The 19054-nt window shown below is 39.6% G+C and overlaps 1 protein-coding gene across 1 annotated transcript in view; it reads right to left on the reverse strand.

The window, feature by feature from the left end:
• Positions 1–14648, reverse strand: part of LOC104318911 (complement factor H-like) — a 31278-nt gene extending 16630 nt beyond the window's left edge. The window contains exons 1-7 of the mRNA XM_069789355.1: positions 14509–14648; positions 7723–7902; positions 5966–6166; positions 4486–4665; positions 1781–1957; positions 503–682; positions 175–348 (exon numbers count right to left, since the gene is read on the reverse strand). Of these exons, the coding sequence (XP_069645456.1) occupies positions 175–348; positions 503–682; positions 1781–1957; positions 4486–4665; positions 5966–6166; positions 7723–7902; positions 14509–14569 (1153 nt within the window). The 5' untranslated portion in view covers positions 14570–14648. The remainder of the gene's footprint in view (positions 1–174; positions 349–502; positions 683–1780; positions 1958–4485; positions 4666–5965; positions 6167–7722; positions 7903–14508) is intronic.
• Between the last annotated feature and the right edge of the window lie 4406 nt (positions 14649–19054).

Consider the following 19054-nt stretch of genomic DNA (forward strand, 5'->3'; position numbering starts at 1 on the left):
TAGCAAAATGCTATGAAATGATACAGAGAGGATCGGTTCCTGTTCTTTTAGAGATGAAGATGGGATAATTGTTCCTGGGAGCAAGGCTGGCTTGTAGAAGGTGTCCACAGAAGTCTTCAGGACCCAGGCATTTTCATCTATTTCCTACTACAATAAAGTTGACAGAAGAATTACCTTTACACACTGGTGGTGACGGAAACCATCCAAAGTAATAGCACTGAGTAGAGGCAGGTCCCACTCTTACGTAATTGTTTGCACAGGTAAATTTCACAACATCTCCGCTGTGGTATTTACCCTCCTTGGGAGAAAAATCTCCATTGGGCAATGTCAACATTTCACATTCTATTGCTACAAAGACAAAATATTTTAGCATATAGTGTACACCCTGCAAAAAGTACATGAAATGCTACTAATTAGAACAAAACCAAAGAAAGTCTTAAATAAAAAAGCTTCACAAAGTGTACAGAGAGTTACACTGACTAGCAAACATAACAATATTCACCAAGACACTGGGGCGTTGGATTCCATTCACCATTTATGCCACACCTTGTGGTACCAGTTGGCATATTATTTGCAGCTTGATATCCCTCCAAACACGCATACTCGATTATATCTTCAGGCATGAACACAGTTTTATTTGCATGGTAATTCAAAATGTCCACATGAGGTGTTTGACATGATTCTGTAGAATAAAACAAAGTTAGTGCATTTTGTGATCCAGAAACACTGCCGTTTGGAAGCATCATTTCTGTAGGTGCTTTAGCGTGTGCTAGTCGACTGAACTACTCAGTATATTTGAAACATTAAAAATTCTGCATTGCCAGAATATGAATGTAAAATATCACATGTAGCATATTCACATAATATCTGTTGCATTAATCTTCAGAAATGTCTGTCTAGAAGTAATATCTAGCATAAATATTTCTCGCTTAGATTCAATTCCTTTCCTTCTACTACATGTTATTATTGGTGTCATAGCAAACAGTTTGCACTCCTGTTCCCCATGGTCATTTGTGAGGCAGTCAGAAAAAAAGCAGCAAAATCCTAGGTAAAGGCAGTCTGAAATAAAAGGACAAGATAAAATATCAGCTAAAGTTGGTCAATATTACGAGTCTCAGTATCATAACACTGGAAGATTAAGTCTCTTCTTTTACTATCCTACACCTTTATTCAGGAGAGGAAGGAACTTCTAAGAGGAGAAAGGCAACAACAGTATGGAGGTATTTTCAGGAAAAAGCATTCCGGTGTTTTTCACAAATGTACTTTTTAACACCAGGGCAGACATATGCATAGTGTTTTTTATGCATAGTGATAACATCTTTCCAAATAATGAATCCCATTTTTCTCTAGTTTGGTTACATTTAAAGAAAGTTCTTGGCAGAATCCCCTGGTTCACAGGCATTTCTTCATAAATCTTCCCTCACGTGTGTGAAAGGTGGGAGAATTGGGAGTAAATTTGGGCATATGTACCTTGTATCAGGTAAGAATCACTGGAGAGGTCAGTGATTACCATCTACTTTGTGCTGCAGAGGTCCAAAAAGATAGCTCACCTACAAGACAGTAGATACTTTCCCACCTTACTCACTTCCTTTATGTTTTCTCTCTTTATTTCCTGGAGCCCCAGAAAGGTTAATCTCTGGAGGATCAGTCCTCTGTTTGAGTCTCCCTCTGCCCAGTAAGAAAACTCTACCAATCCAGACAACAAAAAACTGAGTACATAGGACATCATGTCTGTGTCAGTGACAATGATGGGGAGCTCTGAAGCCTTTATGCTACTCACTGATGCACTTTGGAGGTGGAGTCCAGCCATTCTCTTGACACTGTATCACTCCTGTTTCTTGTCCTTCTGGAGTTAAAAAGCCAGTACGACAATTATAGGTGACCTTCTCCTGTAAACGAAATATTTTCTTTCCCAAGGTCAAATAACCATTGTCAATATTGATATTCTGGCATTTTTCTGAAAGAGATAGACAGAATTTTTTTCCAAGTAAAACACTGCCAAACTACATGCTTATAATACAAAGAAGGAGGACAAATGAAGCAGCAGTAGGATTTAGAACATTTTTAAGAGCACATGAATTTTTGCTTCTGCATTGAGTGCTTTTCCTGGGGGACAATTGGAAAGTGTGAAGTCAAAGTTCACAGTTACCAACTCATGCAGCAGAAACAGGCGTGGACAGGGGTTTCATTTGCAGCAATCCTGCAAGCTTCCAAAATTTTATGTCCACATCTGGTGTTCACTAGAAATGAAATTCATGCTGGGCATGCACAGCACTGTGCATGCATAAAGAGGACCTTCTGTCCATATTGCAAGGTAGCACACGCCAGAGATCACCATGGTGTGCAGGTACCACCTCAGTTCTACCAAAGAGAAGTCATTCAGAGGGCACATACTGCAGGGCTAAAGGAAATTTGTAGCAAAGGACCCCTTCTTGCACACTAAAACACTAGTGCAGACAGACCCAATGTTGTAACTGATTTCACATCACTTGGAATACATTAAGCCAGTCTAAATCGATGGAATTCAGTTGTCTTGGTTGGATGTTATGGTCTTGTATTCTGAAAGAAAACTTCTGCAGTATGTTAAATTCTTTACTAATAAATCATTCTGTGAAGAAGTTTCTTCATTTTAACAAATTAACTCTACAACAAATAGCAATATTTGCACATTAGAGAGTCAAGTAAATAAAGATATGAAACAGAAAAGACTTTGAGGAACACTAGAGGATGTATTTGAATGTTGGGAGCAGAGTTAATGACACTTCAGTGCAACAGCTTCAAAAGTTTAAATTTCACGTCAAATTTTTTGTTTATACCACTGATGCCCACGATTGCCTAACACTAGGAATCACAAAATTTTATTCTGCTTGCTCATTGCTATATCAAAATCTCAGTGGGTGGCAGTCCAAGACATTCTGTGGTCGCTGTCTCTATCAGGGTGGAATGGCGTGTGGATTGTAAGGCTCATAGTTCACAAACGAGTTTCACCATGTCTAGGGCACACAGGCGACTCATGGTGGGTTACAAAAGCAACCCAGCCTTGGATTGCCTTGAGGCCCTGTCTCTCTGCAGAGACAACTCACGGGGAGCTGTGTAGACAGCTTAGCCCTGGGTTGTCTGATATAAACCTTAAACTAAACAGGGTGGTGGCTGTGCCATTCAAAGAACCAAAGCCTGAGCTGAGCCTTGAAATCCCTTAACAAATAGTATGCCCTGAGTCTCAATCCAACCACTATTCAGTTGCCTGAGGAAGCAAGGTAAAAAAACCCCAAAACCTGGAGGGTTTCAGCTTCAGTTTAAAATGACAACCTTGTGTAGTCAAACAATCACAGACCAGCAAAGGAAAGATAACGGGAAACTCCACTCAGATATACATAATCCATTTAGGCATATATCATGATCCACTCAGACATAGTCATACACACCATTCCACAAGTCAGGGGATAAGAACTCTAAGATTCAGGTTGGAGATGGGGGAGTCACTTCTCCAACTATACAGTCGGCTTGTGAAGGAAACCCTTCCCCCCCACCCCCCCTTGATCGGGACGCCGGTTGAGGTAGTTTCCCTGGGATTGAGAGCCCTTACCTGGAGAGGTCAGTGAATATTGTTTATGCTTTAAGTTTGTAAACGTGTGTGTGCTTGTGGTTGTAATAGTGTACTACTCTTGCCTTAAAAATTGCAGTAGTGCATTCCTCCATTGTATCTGTAAAACCTGCAATAGTGGCGTGTTAAGTCTGTAAGTGAAGTTCAAATAAGTCGTTTGCTTGAACCTTGCAGTTAAGTCTGTGAGTGAAGTTCAAGTCCTTTGCTTGAACCTTGCAGGTAAGTCTTTTTCCGTCACAAATGGTTCCCTAAAAAAGTATTTTTACAGTCCAAGAAAAGCTAGGTTGAATTATTTTTGTCCATATGAAATCATTATCTAAATATTTAAAGTTCCTGTGAGACATTCTAGCAACTTCAGGCTTGGTACAAGTCAGGAACAAAAGCTGGAAACAGAGTTAGGAGAGGTAACCTTCCTATTCCTCCCTCCTTCCAGTATGATGCCAGCTGGAAAGGAAGCAAGAGGAACAAGGACCAGGTGGCATAGCAAGAGGCTGAACGGAAACAAATTACAGATAGGCTGTGCAAGGGGAATGATCACTATTTATTACATTACTGCACAGCTATGTTATAACAAGATTTCACCACTGAAAATAAAGGGACTGTGACTCCCATCCCAGAGCTTACATTCTAGGAGATCTGAATGAGCCATGCGTGGATGTTTTACAGGGTTTCATTCTGTATGTTTATATAGCGACTGACCTCAGCAGCACACAGGGACATGAGGGCTGCATGAGACACTGAGAGAATGACGGCATTGTGTTTCAGGTGTAGAGCACCTAGACTTAGAGTTACTAAGCAGTAGTGATGGATTAATGTACGTGATGTGATGATGGATTTATCGGTTTTAGCTAGAAACCTCAACAAAATACGAGCACACTTACTTTTACGGATACATCTTGGAGGAGGTGACCAGTCATCCTTTGTGCACGTGACTTGCCCATCTTCGTGTTCAGCATAATAGTCATCACTGCAGACATATTTAACTCTTTCGCCTTCCTTGTAAACATTCTTCTGTCCATATGAGAAATAACCATTTTCCAGCTGTCTGACGTGACATTTTTCTGAAGGAGGAAGGTAAGTACATTTAACCACAGTAATTTGTACAGCAAGAACTGAGGTAAATTAATTCTCAGGAAGATGGTTACTAAAAAATGGCCCTCCAAGTGCCTTTCTGTAGCCTTCTATCCCCAAAAGACATTTGTGTTCAAACCTGAATGAACGCATGATTTGTTTCACTGCCCTAAGATTAATGAATCACATGAACAGGAGTGCAAGTCGCTACATGAAGTGCTAAGAAGTGGTCTAGTAAACAGTGTCACTTACCTAGTGTTCATAAGCAAGTTTGGCTAACTTCAGTGCATCTAGCGTCACGTATACCAGCTCTGGTTTGGTCTGCTACGTCTCTAAAATGTTGATGGCTGCCCTGAGTGATTTTCAGCATTTGCTTCCAGGAGATTTTATCATCTCTGTGCAAATGTATCAGCCTCTCAAACCAGCTCTGGGGATTTTAGCAGCAGCTAAGCACGCTGGCTCTACAACATCCTGTGCCCCCCAAGAGCCCAGACACAAGGAAGATGGCTGGAGGAATGCTACAGCTGTGTTACTCGAGTAACTGGTCCTTTCCTCCGGGCAGGACTCCACTAATTTCCTGCACGGAGCACCACTCCACTGAAGGCAACAGAGAAAGATCAGCCTTTTGTAGTCCACTTCCAAGCCCGACCAGTACGTAGGAACTTTACTGCGACTGAAGATGTGTGTTAGAAGTGGAGGCCTCAGCTTGCTGCTTTAAATATATTTAAATCTGATTTATTTTAAATCTAAGTCAGTGTATCTGGATCTTTTTCTGATGCCTTGCTCACTTTCAGCTTAGTGTAAGAGTGTGCCACCTTCGCAGCTCCAAAAGTTGTCCAAAGGGACCAGGCAATGGACCTCAGAGAGGAACCTCTAGACAAAGTGCCCAAGCCACGGAAGGAAGAATATATTTACATACAGTAGAAACTCTGTTTGTATGTGCAGCTGTGTATGCAGATGAAAGCAGATGCAGGCACGTGACCCAGAAGCCAGAGAAGAGAAACATTTCCTATGCATTTCTCAGTCTCACGAAGGATTTCAGCAGTAAAGAATCTCCAAAATCCAAAAGTATCATTTCAGCCTTCCTCATTTCAGAGTGTCACTTTACCAGCTGACAGTTTGAGCTCTGCAGATAGGATGAAATCTGGGTGCAGTTCCAGGGGTCAACTAAAGCAGTTCTACTTTAACTAACTGCTCTTTGTTCCATCTTGTGCTCCATCAGCACAATTTCTGCTGCACAGACCTTTGATAATTCCAACAGAATTGAGTGTATAATGGAAATGTACTTACTGAGGCATTTTGGCTCTGGATACCAGCCCCTTTCAGAACAGACCATTCGAACCCAGTATTCTCCACTCGGGGTTGTATAACCATGAATGCAGTGGTAATCAGCATGCTGCCCAAAACTCATCGGAAAGTAATAGTTTTTGTGGTACTCCAGTCTTTCACTTAACTTGCCATTTTCTATGGCTGGGTAGTCACACGGCTTCTCTTGAAATAGAATTTAAGAGCAACAATATCAACACATGCGTGACAAAAAGCTCAGGACACAATTAATTCAGATTCAGCTTCACCATCTGAGTGTTTTCTGAAACTGTCAGAATCTAGACGGCACACCTTGGCAGATCCTAAGGAGTGCGGGAGCAATCACACTCTGCTTCTGCTGTCTTTGTCAGTGCTTATACCTAGGTTGCTTCCCTCTGATCCCGTTGCAACCACAGAAATCCCGTCAATATTCTCACTGGACTCCAAAGGCTGATTCATGAGACCAAATAGTAAGTATTTATTCTGTGGTAAGATGACACTGTCTTTGTAGAGCGTCTCGACGACATTTACTATACTGACCATGATGGGAGCCCAGACAGCTAGCTCAGATATAGACACTGAACTGTGGACTCAAAATTGAGACGACTCCTGTCACCACTTTCATTGGTAACTTTGGGGATCCTGTACCAAAGGCTCTTCCTGGTTCTTCTCATTTTTATTTTAAAACTGTAGTGTTTTTCTTTTGTTCTCTCAGTTCCTCAAAAGAACTGACCCTTTTCAGGGACAAGTCAAGGATAGAAGGAGGAGATTCCCAGAAGCTTTCATTCAAGTTTACCCAGGGTGTCCTACTTGGCCATAGCAGGTAGGTTCCTGCTGAAGTGCTTTGACCCACAGTCTACATGCTGGGGCAAGGGAGATCACACACTGGACAGACCATTCAATAATGAATGAAGTGGTCGCCGAATGATACTGAATTTTAGAACACACACACATATAAAGGAAAGATTAATACAGATACTAACTGCACTTTTTGGCAATAGTCGAAATCGTCTTATCCAAAGGTTCATTTACAAGACTGATTTCATCAGGGTTTCTCTCACATTCTGTTTTCTAAGTTTTTCTTTTACTTTCAGTGACTAAAAATCAAAGAGTGCTAGATGATGAAATAAATTGCTAATTTATTTATTTGTTTGTTAATACTGTGCGTACTGGGCAAAACTATTACTGTAGTTATGGGAAGTTTAAGCTAAGAAAGAACTCATCAACAATCACGAATATCTTGTTTTGTTATTTGACAAACATTATAATAGGTAGAATAAAACCGTGGTTGTTTATAATATACCAACATACAACTGCAAGTAAAAATCTAAAGCTGTGATAACCATAATGAAAGATACCTTCTAACCATTACCTATGTTTTGTTTTGGTTTGGATACTTTAACACTCACTCTGTCCTCTTACCTTGTCTGGCATGCTACTCTTCAGGTGGACCACAAAAATTCCTGACAGGGAGCTGACTACAGTACATTTTAACACATACTTTCACAAATACAGAAATAAATAATACCTGTGTTTATAAACATAATGTAAATGTAGATTATACCATTGTTTTTATAGCTGACTTTTCTAAACCATCAAATTAAGCTTTACATTACAAAGAAGCACGATGAATAAGCAACTCTCATTTCTCATGCTTCTGAAGTTTTTCTCTTCACCTCTTTTTCACTGAGATATTTCCAACAACTCTACATGTTGTGTCTTCATTCATGAGAGCTACTTACGGACACAACCCGGATCAGGCACCCAGCCATTCTTGGTGCATTCAGCTGTGCTTTTGCCAGTCAATGTTTTAAAATGATATCCAGGATTACACTGTATTGTGATTATATCACCTACGATGTAGTTGTCTTCTTGAGGTCTAAAGTTCCCATTTGGAATTCTTGGAGGAGAGCATACAATTTCTAAATAAAAAGAGAAAAACTGGATGCTAATTTGAAGAATATGTTTATATTTGTTGCATAAGTTCTTATTTTCATTGTATATTGACCATAACTGCATAAAATAGTTAAAAAAAGATGTTTCTTAGGGCAAAGAAAAGGTTACATTTCTCTCCCACTCTTAGAAATGTACAGTTCTGTAAAAGGAGAGCGACAGCTATTACTGATGTCATGCTAAATTAGAAGATTAAAACAAAGAGAATGGTTGGAGCAAGAACTAGAGGTGATCAAACTGAATTTGACTAATCTTTTCCAGTAGGTCATTCCACAGCTGGAGCTCAAAATGATCTATGCTGGGCTCACTCACAGCTCTCCTGGGTTGGTTTATGGACACTGTCCCAAAGGACAGGCAGGTTCACTGGCAGGTCCTAAATGGAGAAATAACTATACTTAACTAGGAACCAATCATTCGAAGGCTGTGTGATTAAGATTAGGGTCTTGCACTGACACTTGGAAGCATTTCAACAACTGAGAAAGGACGAGAATGCTAGTCTAAAAAGCTCATGATATCTTTATGCTTAGAGAAGCCAGGCAAACATATTATTTATAAACAGGAGCCTGTCTTTTGGGTTTTTTTTTTTTGTATTCTACTTCCAATTCGGAAAATATCACCAACACACTCAGGGCTGGGAGGGGATGACTATAAGGTAACTACTGGTTGGTCCTGCTGTGGGGTGAAGGTGGGCGAATCAGCTGTATGCATGTACTGCTGAATCACCTAGGTTCAGTGATAAGTCAAGCAGGATCTGGAACCACTCTCTGAATATGCTCCAAGTATCAGAGCCCAGTACATCAGTGTCTGGAAGAATGTTTTGTTTGGCACTTCTCAAAAGCAGTATGTTGCTAAACCATAGGCAATGCATTAGCATCATTACTAATCTTGAAGCAGAAAGGTCAAGAGCAGAGTGGGCACTAAGACTGACTACTCTTTATTTCTAAAGGAGTCTTTCTGGAAGAGGTCCCAGGAAGGTGGGTGGTACACAGCATCCTACAATGTTGCCCTGTTGCCAAAATTTTTTTCCAGTTTCAAGTGTCTGGCAATTCCTTGAAGACAAGTCAAGGCACTAATCATTTCCCCAAAATTTGCATCAAATTATTTCAACTGGGACGTAGCATGCATATTTCTGTTTGTGGGATTTGGAGATTTCAATATAATGTTTAAGTGCTGTAGTTGAATGAAACTAAAGCAAAATCCATGACCCAGAGGGCTGATGTCAAACAGGACTAGCCTCAGAAATTATGGATTTGTCATCTTGACTGCTCAGATGGCATTTAGGAGTTAAAAAGCAAGAGGGAGTTTCAGCACTGTAAATATATTAATTTGTAGAGATTCTCAGACAATTTCTGATGGGAAGTTTCAACACCATGGATAATGTGGTTGTGCAATTACAGTTCTGATGACATTAAACAAATTGCTGTCTTCATCCTAGACTAAGGGTCATGGAAGTGGCAGGATTCATGCACACCATATTATTTTGGTCTCTGTTTATACATCACTTCATGTCCACAGTTCTTAGGGTTAGTGAACTTCAAATCTATGTTGTACACAATTTTTGGCATAATGGATGTGTAGAAAGTGCTACTGTTTTCAGCTTTATGTATAATCCAGCACTAGAATTCCATTATAATTTTCAGTTTACACACTTATGGCCATCAATGGACTACTTCTCTTTCTGAAATTGGACCACTTCACATTTTCTCAAACTCCTTTGGAAATGGCCATGTCAACTTCAGATTGTTCTTCCTACAACACTATCTTACTATTTCAGAAGAACTCTTGAAAGGCAGCTTACAAACTTAAGTCAGGATTTTAACTTGAAAGTTACTTCTGTAATCTCCAGTAATTTCTGAAAGGTTGCACAGTACACTAGCAATTTCTTACTGAAGTTTCATTAGTGAAATAGGGATCGTTTTTTAATTGTTCCTCTTTGGTTGGAACTGGTTGATCAGAGCTAGTAGTCTAGAAATTTAAAGAATGGATGTAATGACTAGCAACCAGGTGCTCAGTCTGCTCAAACTACAGTAAGACTCATCAGGACACTCAGACAAGATGCAGAGGTCAGTTCAATAGGTCTAGCAAACTTCTATCCGATGGGGTAAGTAATATTGAAATTCAACCCCTCATTAAAACAGAGGTACAGTTGAGGGCCAGGAACAATCGAAATTTAACTACAACCCGAACCACCCCGTGGTCGGGACCTGAGCTTGCGCAAATGCAAGAGAAATTTTCACGCAAGCTGGGGGAAAGTGAAACTGAATGTTTATGATGTGTGTCATTGAATGGAGGGGACTGAGTCTTGCTGAGCAAGGAAGAAGCTAGGGCGTATTGGGGTGCTGGTGTGTTCCTTGATCAGGGTCCCATGGGGAACCAACCCTTGATGCTCAGAGTTGCCTATTGGGCAGGGGGACTAGATTTTAAAGAATGAGGTGAACCTCTGCCTATTAAAACAGCTGGATTATCTACGCTGGCTGAATCAGTGCAAAAGTCTGCCTGTATACAAGCTACGTACAAGCACAGGGAGCAGGGTATTCCCCTTGCTGCTCGGGTTTATCCGGTCCGCCTTAAAACATTAATTAGATGTCTCCCTGACATCTTGAAAATTTATGTGCAAAACCTAAAAGGAAAAAATTATACAGGCAATTGATCTTTATGCTTGCAACCCTAACCAGCAACAACAGCTTGTTTTAACATGGGGGGAATTATTTCAAGAAATAGTGATTTATGGTAGAGAGATGGGCTGGTTAGAGGAAGGTTCAGGTTCACAGCGCCAAGTCTGACATGCACGATTTTTCAAGGAGAATAACTCCCGTCCCCCTCAACAAATCTATTCTCGCTTTGACTCTCAGTGCAATGAACTATGGAAGAAGGCATTAGCATTAGGAATACCCCGCTCAGTGTTACATGGGCAGTCCACAGAAAATATTCATACAATGATAAACCTGGTGAAGCAGCCTATTAGCAAGGCTATGGGATGTATTGATATCACCAAAACGCAGGAGAGTAAACCCCTCTGCTCCTGCCAACCCTTACTCAGGCTTAAGGAAGGATTTGATTGATCTAAAAAACTAGGAAGCGTGGGGGGAATTTCAGGCCAACCCACTCGCGTAATATACGGCTTAGAATGGCCTAACCAGCATATTGATCCACATATTATTTTAGCCACTGGCCCCAGACAAATACCTGTAAATTTTCTAATTGATACTGGCTTAAAGGAAGAAGAAGAAATCTCTAAGATAAATGAACCAAATCTTCTCTCTTCTTTCTGTCCTACATTAGGTAGTTTATCAACAATATGGCACAACTTCCAAGCATATTCTTACACACATGTATAAAAGCCAACTTTACAGACTTTGCAAACAGCAGTGATGATCTCAAGAGCTACTGATTTCAGGAGACTGTAGTCCTTGAAATACTTAATTAATGAAATCAGTAGGAGTAAATCTAATTTTATCCCTGTTGTTCTTCCATTACCTAGGATTAAAAATGAATTTTATAAGACTCCCAACAAAGAGCTCTAAGGAGGAAATTGAAGACAACAAAGCAGCTTACCACAAGAGCACTCCTCCCACGTATGAGGGACAGTTAGGAAACTACGTGAAAGGACGTCTTAACAAATGTAATCACTGGGGGGAAGAGGCTGACACCGTTGTCAGTACCTGTACCTTGTTGCACAAGTTCTTGGGAGTACAGACAAAAAGTTTATCTGCTTGTAACCTTCCAGACAGCTCCAAAATTCTCACAATAAAAAACATGACTGAGTGTAAATGATTTGGGGATACTAAAGCCCAAGATCCACAAGATAAGTATTGAATCCAGAGCTTAATTTTGGTCCATTAGAGACTTGGTAATCAAGCAACAAATGTAAACCTAATTCTGAAACTCCTACTTTAAGAATTATTAGAATTGTCTACCAGTACAAAGTCAACCAGTAACAAAAGTTACATTTACCCAAACATTGTGGTGGTCCAGATACCCAGATTTTTTCACGTTACCCACTCTGATCCTGATAAAGTGTATCCAGGGTTGCACACATACTGCACTCTGTCACTTTCCTTATATCCTGATTTATGCCTACTAATAATTTCTCCAAAGTCAATGAGAGCCGAGTCTTCACAGGCTGCTCCTGCAGAAGCTGTGCACAGATTCTTGGTACTTGACTGCACACTGCCATTTTTTTCTCACCCTGATTTATCCCTACTAGCAATTTCTGCAAAATCAATGATGGGTAGGGGTTCGCATGTTATTCCAGCAGAAACCATGCACAAGTTCTTGTTGATTGATAGACACAGGACAGTACTGACAGCCGCAAATAACGGCACTACACAGGAGTTAAATACTATTCCGATGACCTACAACCCTCCATTTGGGAATATACTGTACTAACAAACAGCACTGTCTCCTTGCTCTAAGGAATTATCATTGTCTTTACTATTTTCACAGTCTTTGCATTGAAAAAAGTTACTAAACAAAAAATATGAATAAACTTCTGAAATTCTCAGAGTACAGTTTCTGTTTTCCAGCATTATACTGGAATAAAGTTTTACACATGCAGTCATGATTCTCAGGTTTTTTTAATTCTACAAATAAATCTGTTTGTCCCGGATTCCTAAAATTAGTTCCACCATTCTAAAATGAAAGAAGTTGGATCGTTTTTTGAAAGTATGAAGTATATACAAGAAAGCACTTTTAAAGGCAGAGGGGGAGGATAGTCTTGATATGATGAATAGATTTAAATGGATCAATCATGAAGTTTAAAACTGGTTATTTTAATAAAGGTATATATTCAGTGAAGACCTTCAGGCAGCATGGTTTTTGTATCATAGAATTTATTGAAATAACAAAGTACCTGTATTTTTTAAGAGTTGTATAATGTTTTGAAATCAAATCAGTATTCTGCATTTTTAATAGCATGTGTTCAGAATAATAGTAGCCAAATTAAAATACAAAGGAATTTATATGGATTAATGTATTTTAAGTGAGTTATGGCTTGTAATAAGTTAGGTCCTTTATGAGAGTGTGGTGGTGCATTTCTTTCCCCCTCTCCAGGCTGATTTCCAAACTCAAGAAGGCTCTCTGGGCCTTAGCATAAGTGTAATGAGTCAGGCAGTTAAGCGACCCTTGACTGTGCCAGGAGGTCTCACACAGCTAAGACAGGGAGCTATGCTCTGCATCTCAAGGACTCCTGCTGCCTGGTGGAGGTGGGGGGATGGAAATAGAGATAGCCAGTTCTCATAACCACCTGCAGCCAGTTCTTTTTCATAACAACCTTGAGATGTTCCAGTCCTCCCCTGACAACCTTGGAGCATCCCGTGTCTGTGTTTTAAGTTATTCTCAGACAGCCTCAGAGTTTTCCTTATCTGCACATGAAATGGTACCAGCACAGCTGGGATTCTAGCAATTTGCTGATGACTAAAGTCAATTATCTCCTGAACCTATAAACAGCGGTACTGAGACCCTTTGAGCTCTCCTGGACCGCAGCGGGCTGCAACCAGCATCTCCCTCTGGGTGGGATACCTCTCAGAGCTCGCAAACTTTCCAGTTTGCAAAAATTGGAGGTCTGTTGCTGAAAACCAACACAGCGTGAGCTGATTCTCTCTGCTCCTTGAGGCTTGGCCCTTTGCCCGTTGAGAAAGATGCCAAAGCATTCGACATGAATCTTTCCACTGACCTCGAGGGGAATTTTTAATGGGTATATGTCTTTTTCTCTCTCTTTTCTTCTCTTTTACTCTTTTATATGTATATCTCTTAGTGTCTTTATGCATGTGCGTGTACTAACCTGAATAATCTATAGTACGTATATTATAGCAAGTATATTATAAGTTATTAATTTCAAATTTATACTTAAATTACTGTCATGAATTTTATTCAACTGTGAATGAAATTTAGGCTGCTATTATACTCATAATCCCTTTAGATATAAACGGTTGACCAAGTCCAGGACTAGGAGTCGATCCAGCCACACCCAGACTCTGACAGGAGTTTAGAAAGCAAGGGGATCTTCTCTGAACCTTGTGACTCAATTAGAGGGTCTCCCTTACCCTTTCCCACATTCCCGATCTTTGCACAAATCACAAGAAATTAATTCTAACTCAATTTTACTCTGTAATATTTCTTTTTACCCTATTACATTTTCAGTCTCTACATACATAAGTTTAGTCTGATTCTAACTTAATTTTCCTGTGTGCATTTCATCTATGTACTAAGTAATAGAGTGAACCTTGCCATCGAATTCTGTGAAGTTGCATTTTTATATAAATTTCTATTAAATCATTTTTATATTGCTAATACAATTGGAGGTGATTCTTTAAGTGATCCAAACCCCTCTCTCCCTCCTCCCGTTCCTGCAACAGAGAGTCATTAAGTTCAGGCACAAAGCAAAGAAGCAAGCTTATACAAGAAAATACAAAGCAAATATTCTCAAATGCATGGTTCTAAATTATAACTCTCATTCCAAACTTCTGACAGGAATTCTATAAAAAGTGAATGGTATAGGGTTTTTTTCTTCCAGTTTGTTTTTCTTGTCACCAGCTACATCAGTTAAAAGCGTAGATTTCCATTTAATAACTTACCTTTACATGTAGTACAGCCCATCCACAGCAAAAAGAGTATGGTGTGGCTCAGCAGTGTCATTTCCAAGCATTAGAAGTTAAAGATGTCTTGTGCAACAGAGTTGCTATTTTCTGTACTCCAAATTGTATATATATGTATTTACTCCCTCGGTTCCTGAAGGTCTTCTCGCAATCTCTTCCCCTAATTTTCTTGCAACACAGCAGTCAATCTGTGCAGATAAATGACGCAGTTGTTGCAAAAACACTTCAATACTTTTTTCACAAAACTTTTCAGACTGGACTTGACACAGAAGCATTATGAAACCCATAATCAAAAACTCACTGTGTGTTTATAACACACAATACAGTGCGCTTAGCTTTTCAAACTTAAAATTTTATTATGGGCAAAACCACCTTATATGTGGAACCCATAATTTATTATCAGTCTGCTTAAAATCTTAACAGCCTAATAAAAATACTAAGTTATTGTTAGTCTTCTGCCAATAATTCATAGTCCAAATTAATGCAAGAAAGCCTTAGTAAACTTTTTTTTTTTTTAAAGTGTTTTACAGGAAAAACTGTCTTAATACCTAACCACTTTCTCTGGTGTTACACTCATCCTTCCCCTGCTCCTCTCACTGAAAGCACCAGTCTTTCTCAAGGAGGCTAGCAAGACAGCAGGGGAATGTCACAGTTAACCATTAGTGTATAAAGGTTTTTGTTGGGAAGAGTTCAATGCAAGTAGCAGGGGTCCCTTCCTCCTACGTACCGAGGTCTCCTTGTGTTTACATGCATGTGTTTTCTTAATATGGTCCACTTTTTTCGATCCTAGTTAGTCAGCGTCTCTGTTTGCTAAAATTGGGTTTACCTGAACAACACCAAGCTGCACTTCTGCTGGGTCCACTGCTCGACCACTGTGGTTTGTTTTTACAGTCTTTTACCTCTGTTCGTCCTTGTATCATCCCGTATTCTCCTTTCCCACACCACATTTTAGTCTGGAGTCATAGATAGCTCAATGACTGCTTGTTACCAGTACAAATTAGAGCTAAAGTAAAACATATTTAGGCAGCCAATGGGGTGATTGCTAAAAAAACTATCACAGTTAAACAAGCTAAAATCAGCTCTAGACAAACGCAGGCAAATGCAGAGATTCTACATGGTCAAGTCAATGCAGACCCTGTGTTCTTTTATTAGCAATGGCAAAAATCATATTTATTGGGCTACAGCAGCAGAACAATTTTGACTGAACCAAGCTCCATCCTCACACGACAATACTAAGATTATTTTCAAGATTATTGTCTGTAGAGTTTCTTAAAGGATCTTCTTTTTCAGGACTTTGTCATTGTTTTCTTCCAATGCGCTTGCTGCTAGGAACTATTGTGAAATACAGGATTAACTAACACAGCAATCAACTTCGAGTTGTTTTTTCTCCCTTCAGAAACATACATGGCATTGTTTTGTTTACTGAATGATAACATCCATCTGAGCACCAACAGATATTACTATTACTATATACACTAAATGAATTTCACCATTATTGATATGCCACTTCATAAAACTGGCAGAACTTCACAGCACCTTGCAGAAAGTCTTTTTTCTAAAAGTCCACAAAAGTCTCAGTGACAAATATCCAATATTAACACCTATATTAACCATTTTTTGAACAAACTAAGCACATTCCTTAGAGAAAACCAAATATAAACAGGTGACTAATCTTTCTAGAGGTGTGTAGCATTTATTTGTAATTTAGATTCTTACATACCAGTCCAACATGACCCTAAGCACCAACTGCCATTTATGGACTCCTGGCAGGTTTGCAACATAAAACAGTGAACCCCACAAACTGTATATAACAAAGCTTTCTGGATTTCACCCCAAGTCCAATCTTTCTGGCTCACTTCTTCCCCGCCTTCCCCACCTAATCTTCCTGTCTTTCATAAAGACTAGTCTCTTACTCAGGAATTTTTCCTTTTAGTATAGCACTAAGCAACAACAAAGGTGAACTAAAAAAAAATTAATTTCTACCTTATCTGCCACCATTCCTGCCCCTTTTCATAGATCATTAACTTTTATAGATCTGTATAGGTCACTAGCTTTTAGCCTCATTTGTAAGTCAGTCATTGGAAAACACTGCATTACCTTTTCTAAATAGCAATTGCTGATCAGGCAGCCATTTCCAAGGTCAGCTCCAAAATGGTTGCATCGTTTTTATTACACAACATGTAGATTTCTTCATATGTTTCTTTCTTTTTATAAAAAAGACAAAAGAAAGTGTTCCTTCTATTGAAGATCATGTTTCCTTATATTCACCTGAGAAAATACAGGCACTGTTTAAAAGACCCACACCAAGGTAGAAAAGGACTATACTCGTCACATACAATCAATTTTGCTTTGCCTTAACACAGGAGGATGCTTAACAAGACCAGCCTTCTGCACTAGTGCCATGGGCTGAAGCCCACCTGCAAGTATTGCTCAGATAAGCAAGAACCTGACTGCTTTTGCCCAGCTCCGATTAGATGACTCTTGTATGAGCTGGGTAACAAAGCAGCAGCAAACAAACTTTGCTCTTTCACGTTGGTCAACTTCACACATTCTGTAACACGCTGGGGGTGGGAGACCAGAGGTTCACAGAGGTTCTGTTGCCAAAATCCAGAATAAAACTCCTTAACAGCAATGAGAAGTTAAGAAGCAGGCACTCCTTTATTGCAGCGCTGGGTACACAGGGGATCACTCCACCTGTTGTGTGCACCTGGCTAGTCTAACTGTGCAGGTTAAATACACACCTGTTATACATATTCACTAAATTTCTGGAAAATGTTATACATAATCATTAGCTTTCCAATAAATCATTAGCATATGTAAATGTCTTTTCACACAGGCACAGTGAAGGTCTCTGGTGGTCTTCAGAAGCCCTCTGGTGGTCTTCCATAGTCATCTTCACTTGTCTGCTTCTTGACCTCTTTTAGGTGATTCTGCGCAGTATGATTCTCACCATCATCTATATTAGTTTACATAAAAATGCATACTATGTCTATTCTTAAATATAACCTTTCTAATAACTGGTCCTTCAGGCACACCATCTTATTAATATTCTTATGTTAAAACAATCATTGGTTAATCTCACTTAACTCTACTGACTGGAATCCTCGATAATTAGATCGAGGTGGGAAGGGGAAGGGGTTTCCAAGCAGCAAACTAGTGTCCATAGCGGTTTCCTTAGTTTCCTAAAACAAAACACTACAAACCAACAAATCTTTGTTAAAGTTTCTGTGGTTAACTGATTTTAGACAATACTTGAATTCTTGTAGTTACACATAGTGCATTTTCTAAAGTTCCTAAGTTCCTATGACTACATTTCAAACTTAACACTCCCATATCTATGCTTCACAATTTTCTACTTCTTAATCAAACCAAACTCTTTTATATAGTTAGATTTTAATTTCTTTATCAACATATTTGCAACAGTTCTGGTGACAATCTTTAATTGGACTTGCATGCAGATAAAATCAAGTAGCTTGGGTCGACGTGATTAGAGAGGCCACTAGCAGGTTAGGCTGACAGTCCAATTCCTAGTGAAAGCAATAGCTTCTCAGGACAAGGGAAGGGCAACTCCATACACAAATGTCCATCCAGCACTGTGTAGAAGACTGAGCCCACTGTGAGTAGGGGCAGGCAGAAGCCAGCGCTTGACACATCAACTCGTTGGAGTGAGTGGCCCGTTCTCCTGGGACCACGGTGTTGGTTTAACATGGACCAGAAGAGCAGGGCCTTTGATTTGTCAGTGTCATAGAACAGAACGCCTACAGTAGAAATTACTATCATCTTGCTTTACCAAACCTGCTGCTTAGTAAAAAAAGTTTAAATTATATGCCACTCAGTGGTGTGGTACTGCTCTTGTACCCGCTCTACCCAAAATTCCCCAAGACAACTACCTTCCCCTTCTGATATTGGATATTTTATTGGAAGCCTATGATACCTGACTGACTTTAAAACCCAGCAATTTTACATCAGGATTTCAGAAAGTAAATCACCACTTATTAAAACATAGGAAATTACTCCGAATTCTACTTCCAACAAATGTTCTGGGGACTGACCTTTAATCTCTTTCCCTCTATTTTCCCTAGTTCTGCTTTTTAAAGAGAAGGCTCTTTTTATATTTAGTAAATATTCTTATGCTTCATCCAGAGCTCCTCAAAGACAACAGGTCTGGGCAACAGGCCCACCAGCTTCACTACATGAAACATTTTAAAGCCAATATAAGTTGTTGAAACTTCACTGGGACACAGGTTCACCTTGATTAAAACGTGCCAGTCTGAATCAGCACATACAGCACTCAAAACTTTGACTGTTACAGGGATTGCCCTGATCTGTGAGTTTATATCCAGACAAAAGTCAGTCTCCTCTATTACGTAGAGGCAAGAACTTAACTGGAAAACAGAAATTACAATCTATAAATAAATCTGAATGCCTTTTCAGCTGATGTTTGCAAAAAATGCACAAGCACAAGGTTGTTAGGCAAGAGGAAAGGCCTCTCTGTCATGACAGAACAATGTTTTTAAGCTGAAAG

This window comes from Haliaeetus albicilla, chromosome 8 (assembly GCF_947461875.1).
Source record: "Haliaeetus albicilla chromosome 8, bHalAlb1.1, whole genome shotgun sequence".
In the NCBI taxonomy this organism is placed as follows: domain Eukaryota; kingdom Metazoa; phylum Chordata; class Aves; order Accipitriformes; family Accipitridae; genus Haliaeetus; species Haliaeetus albicilla.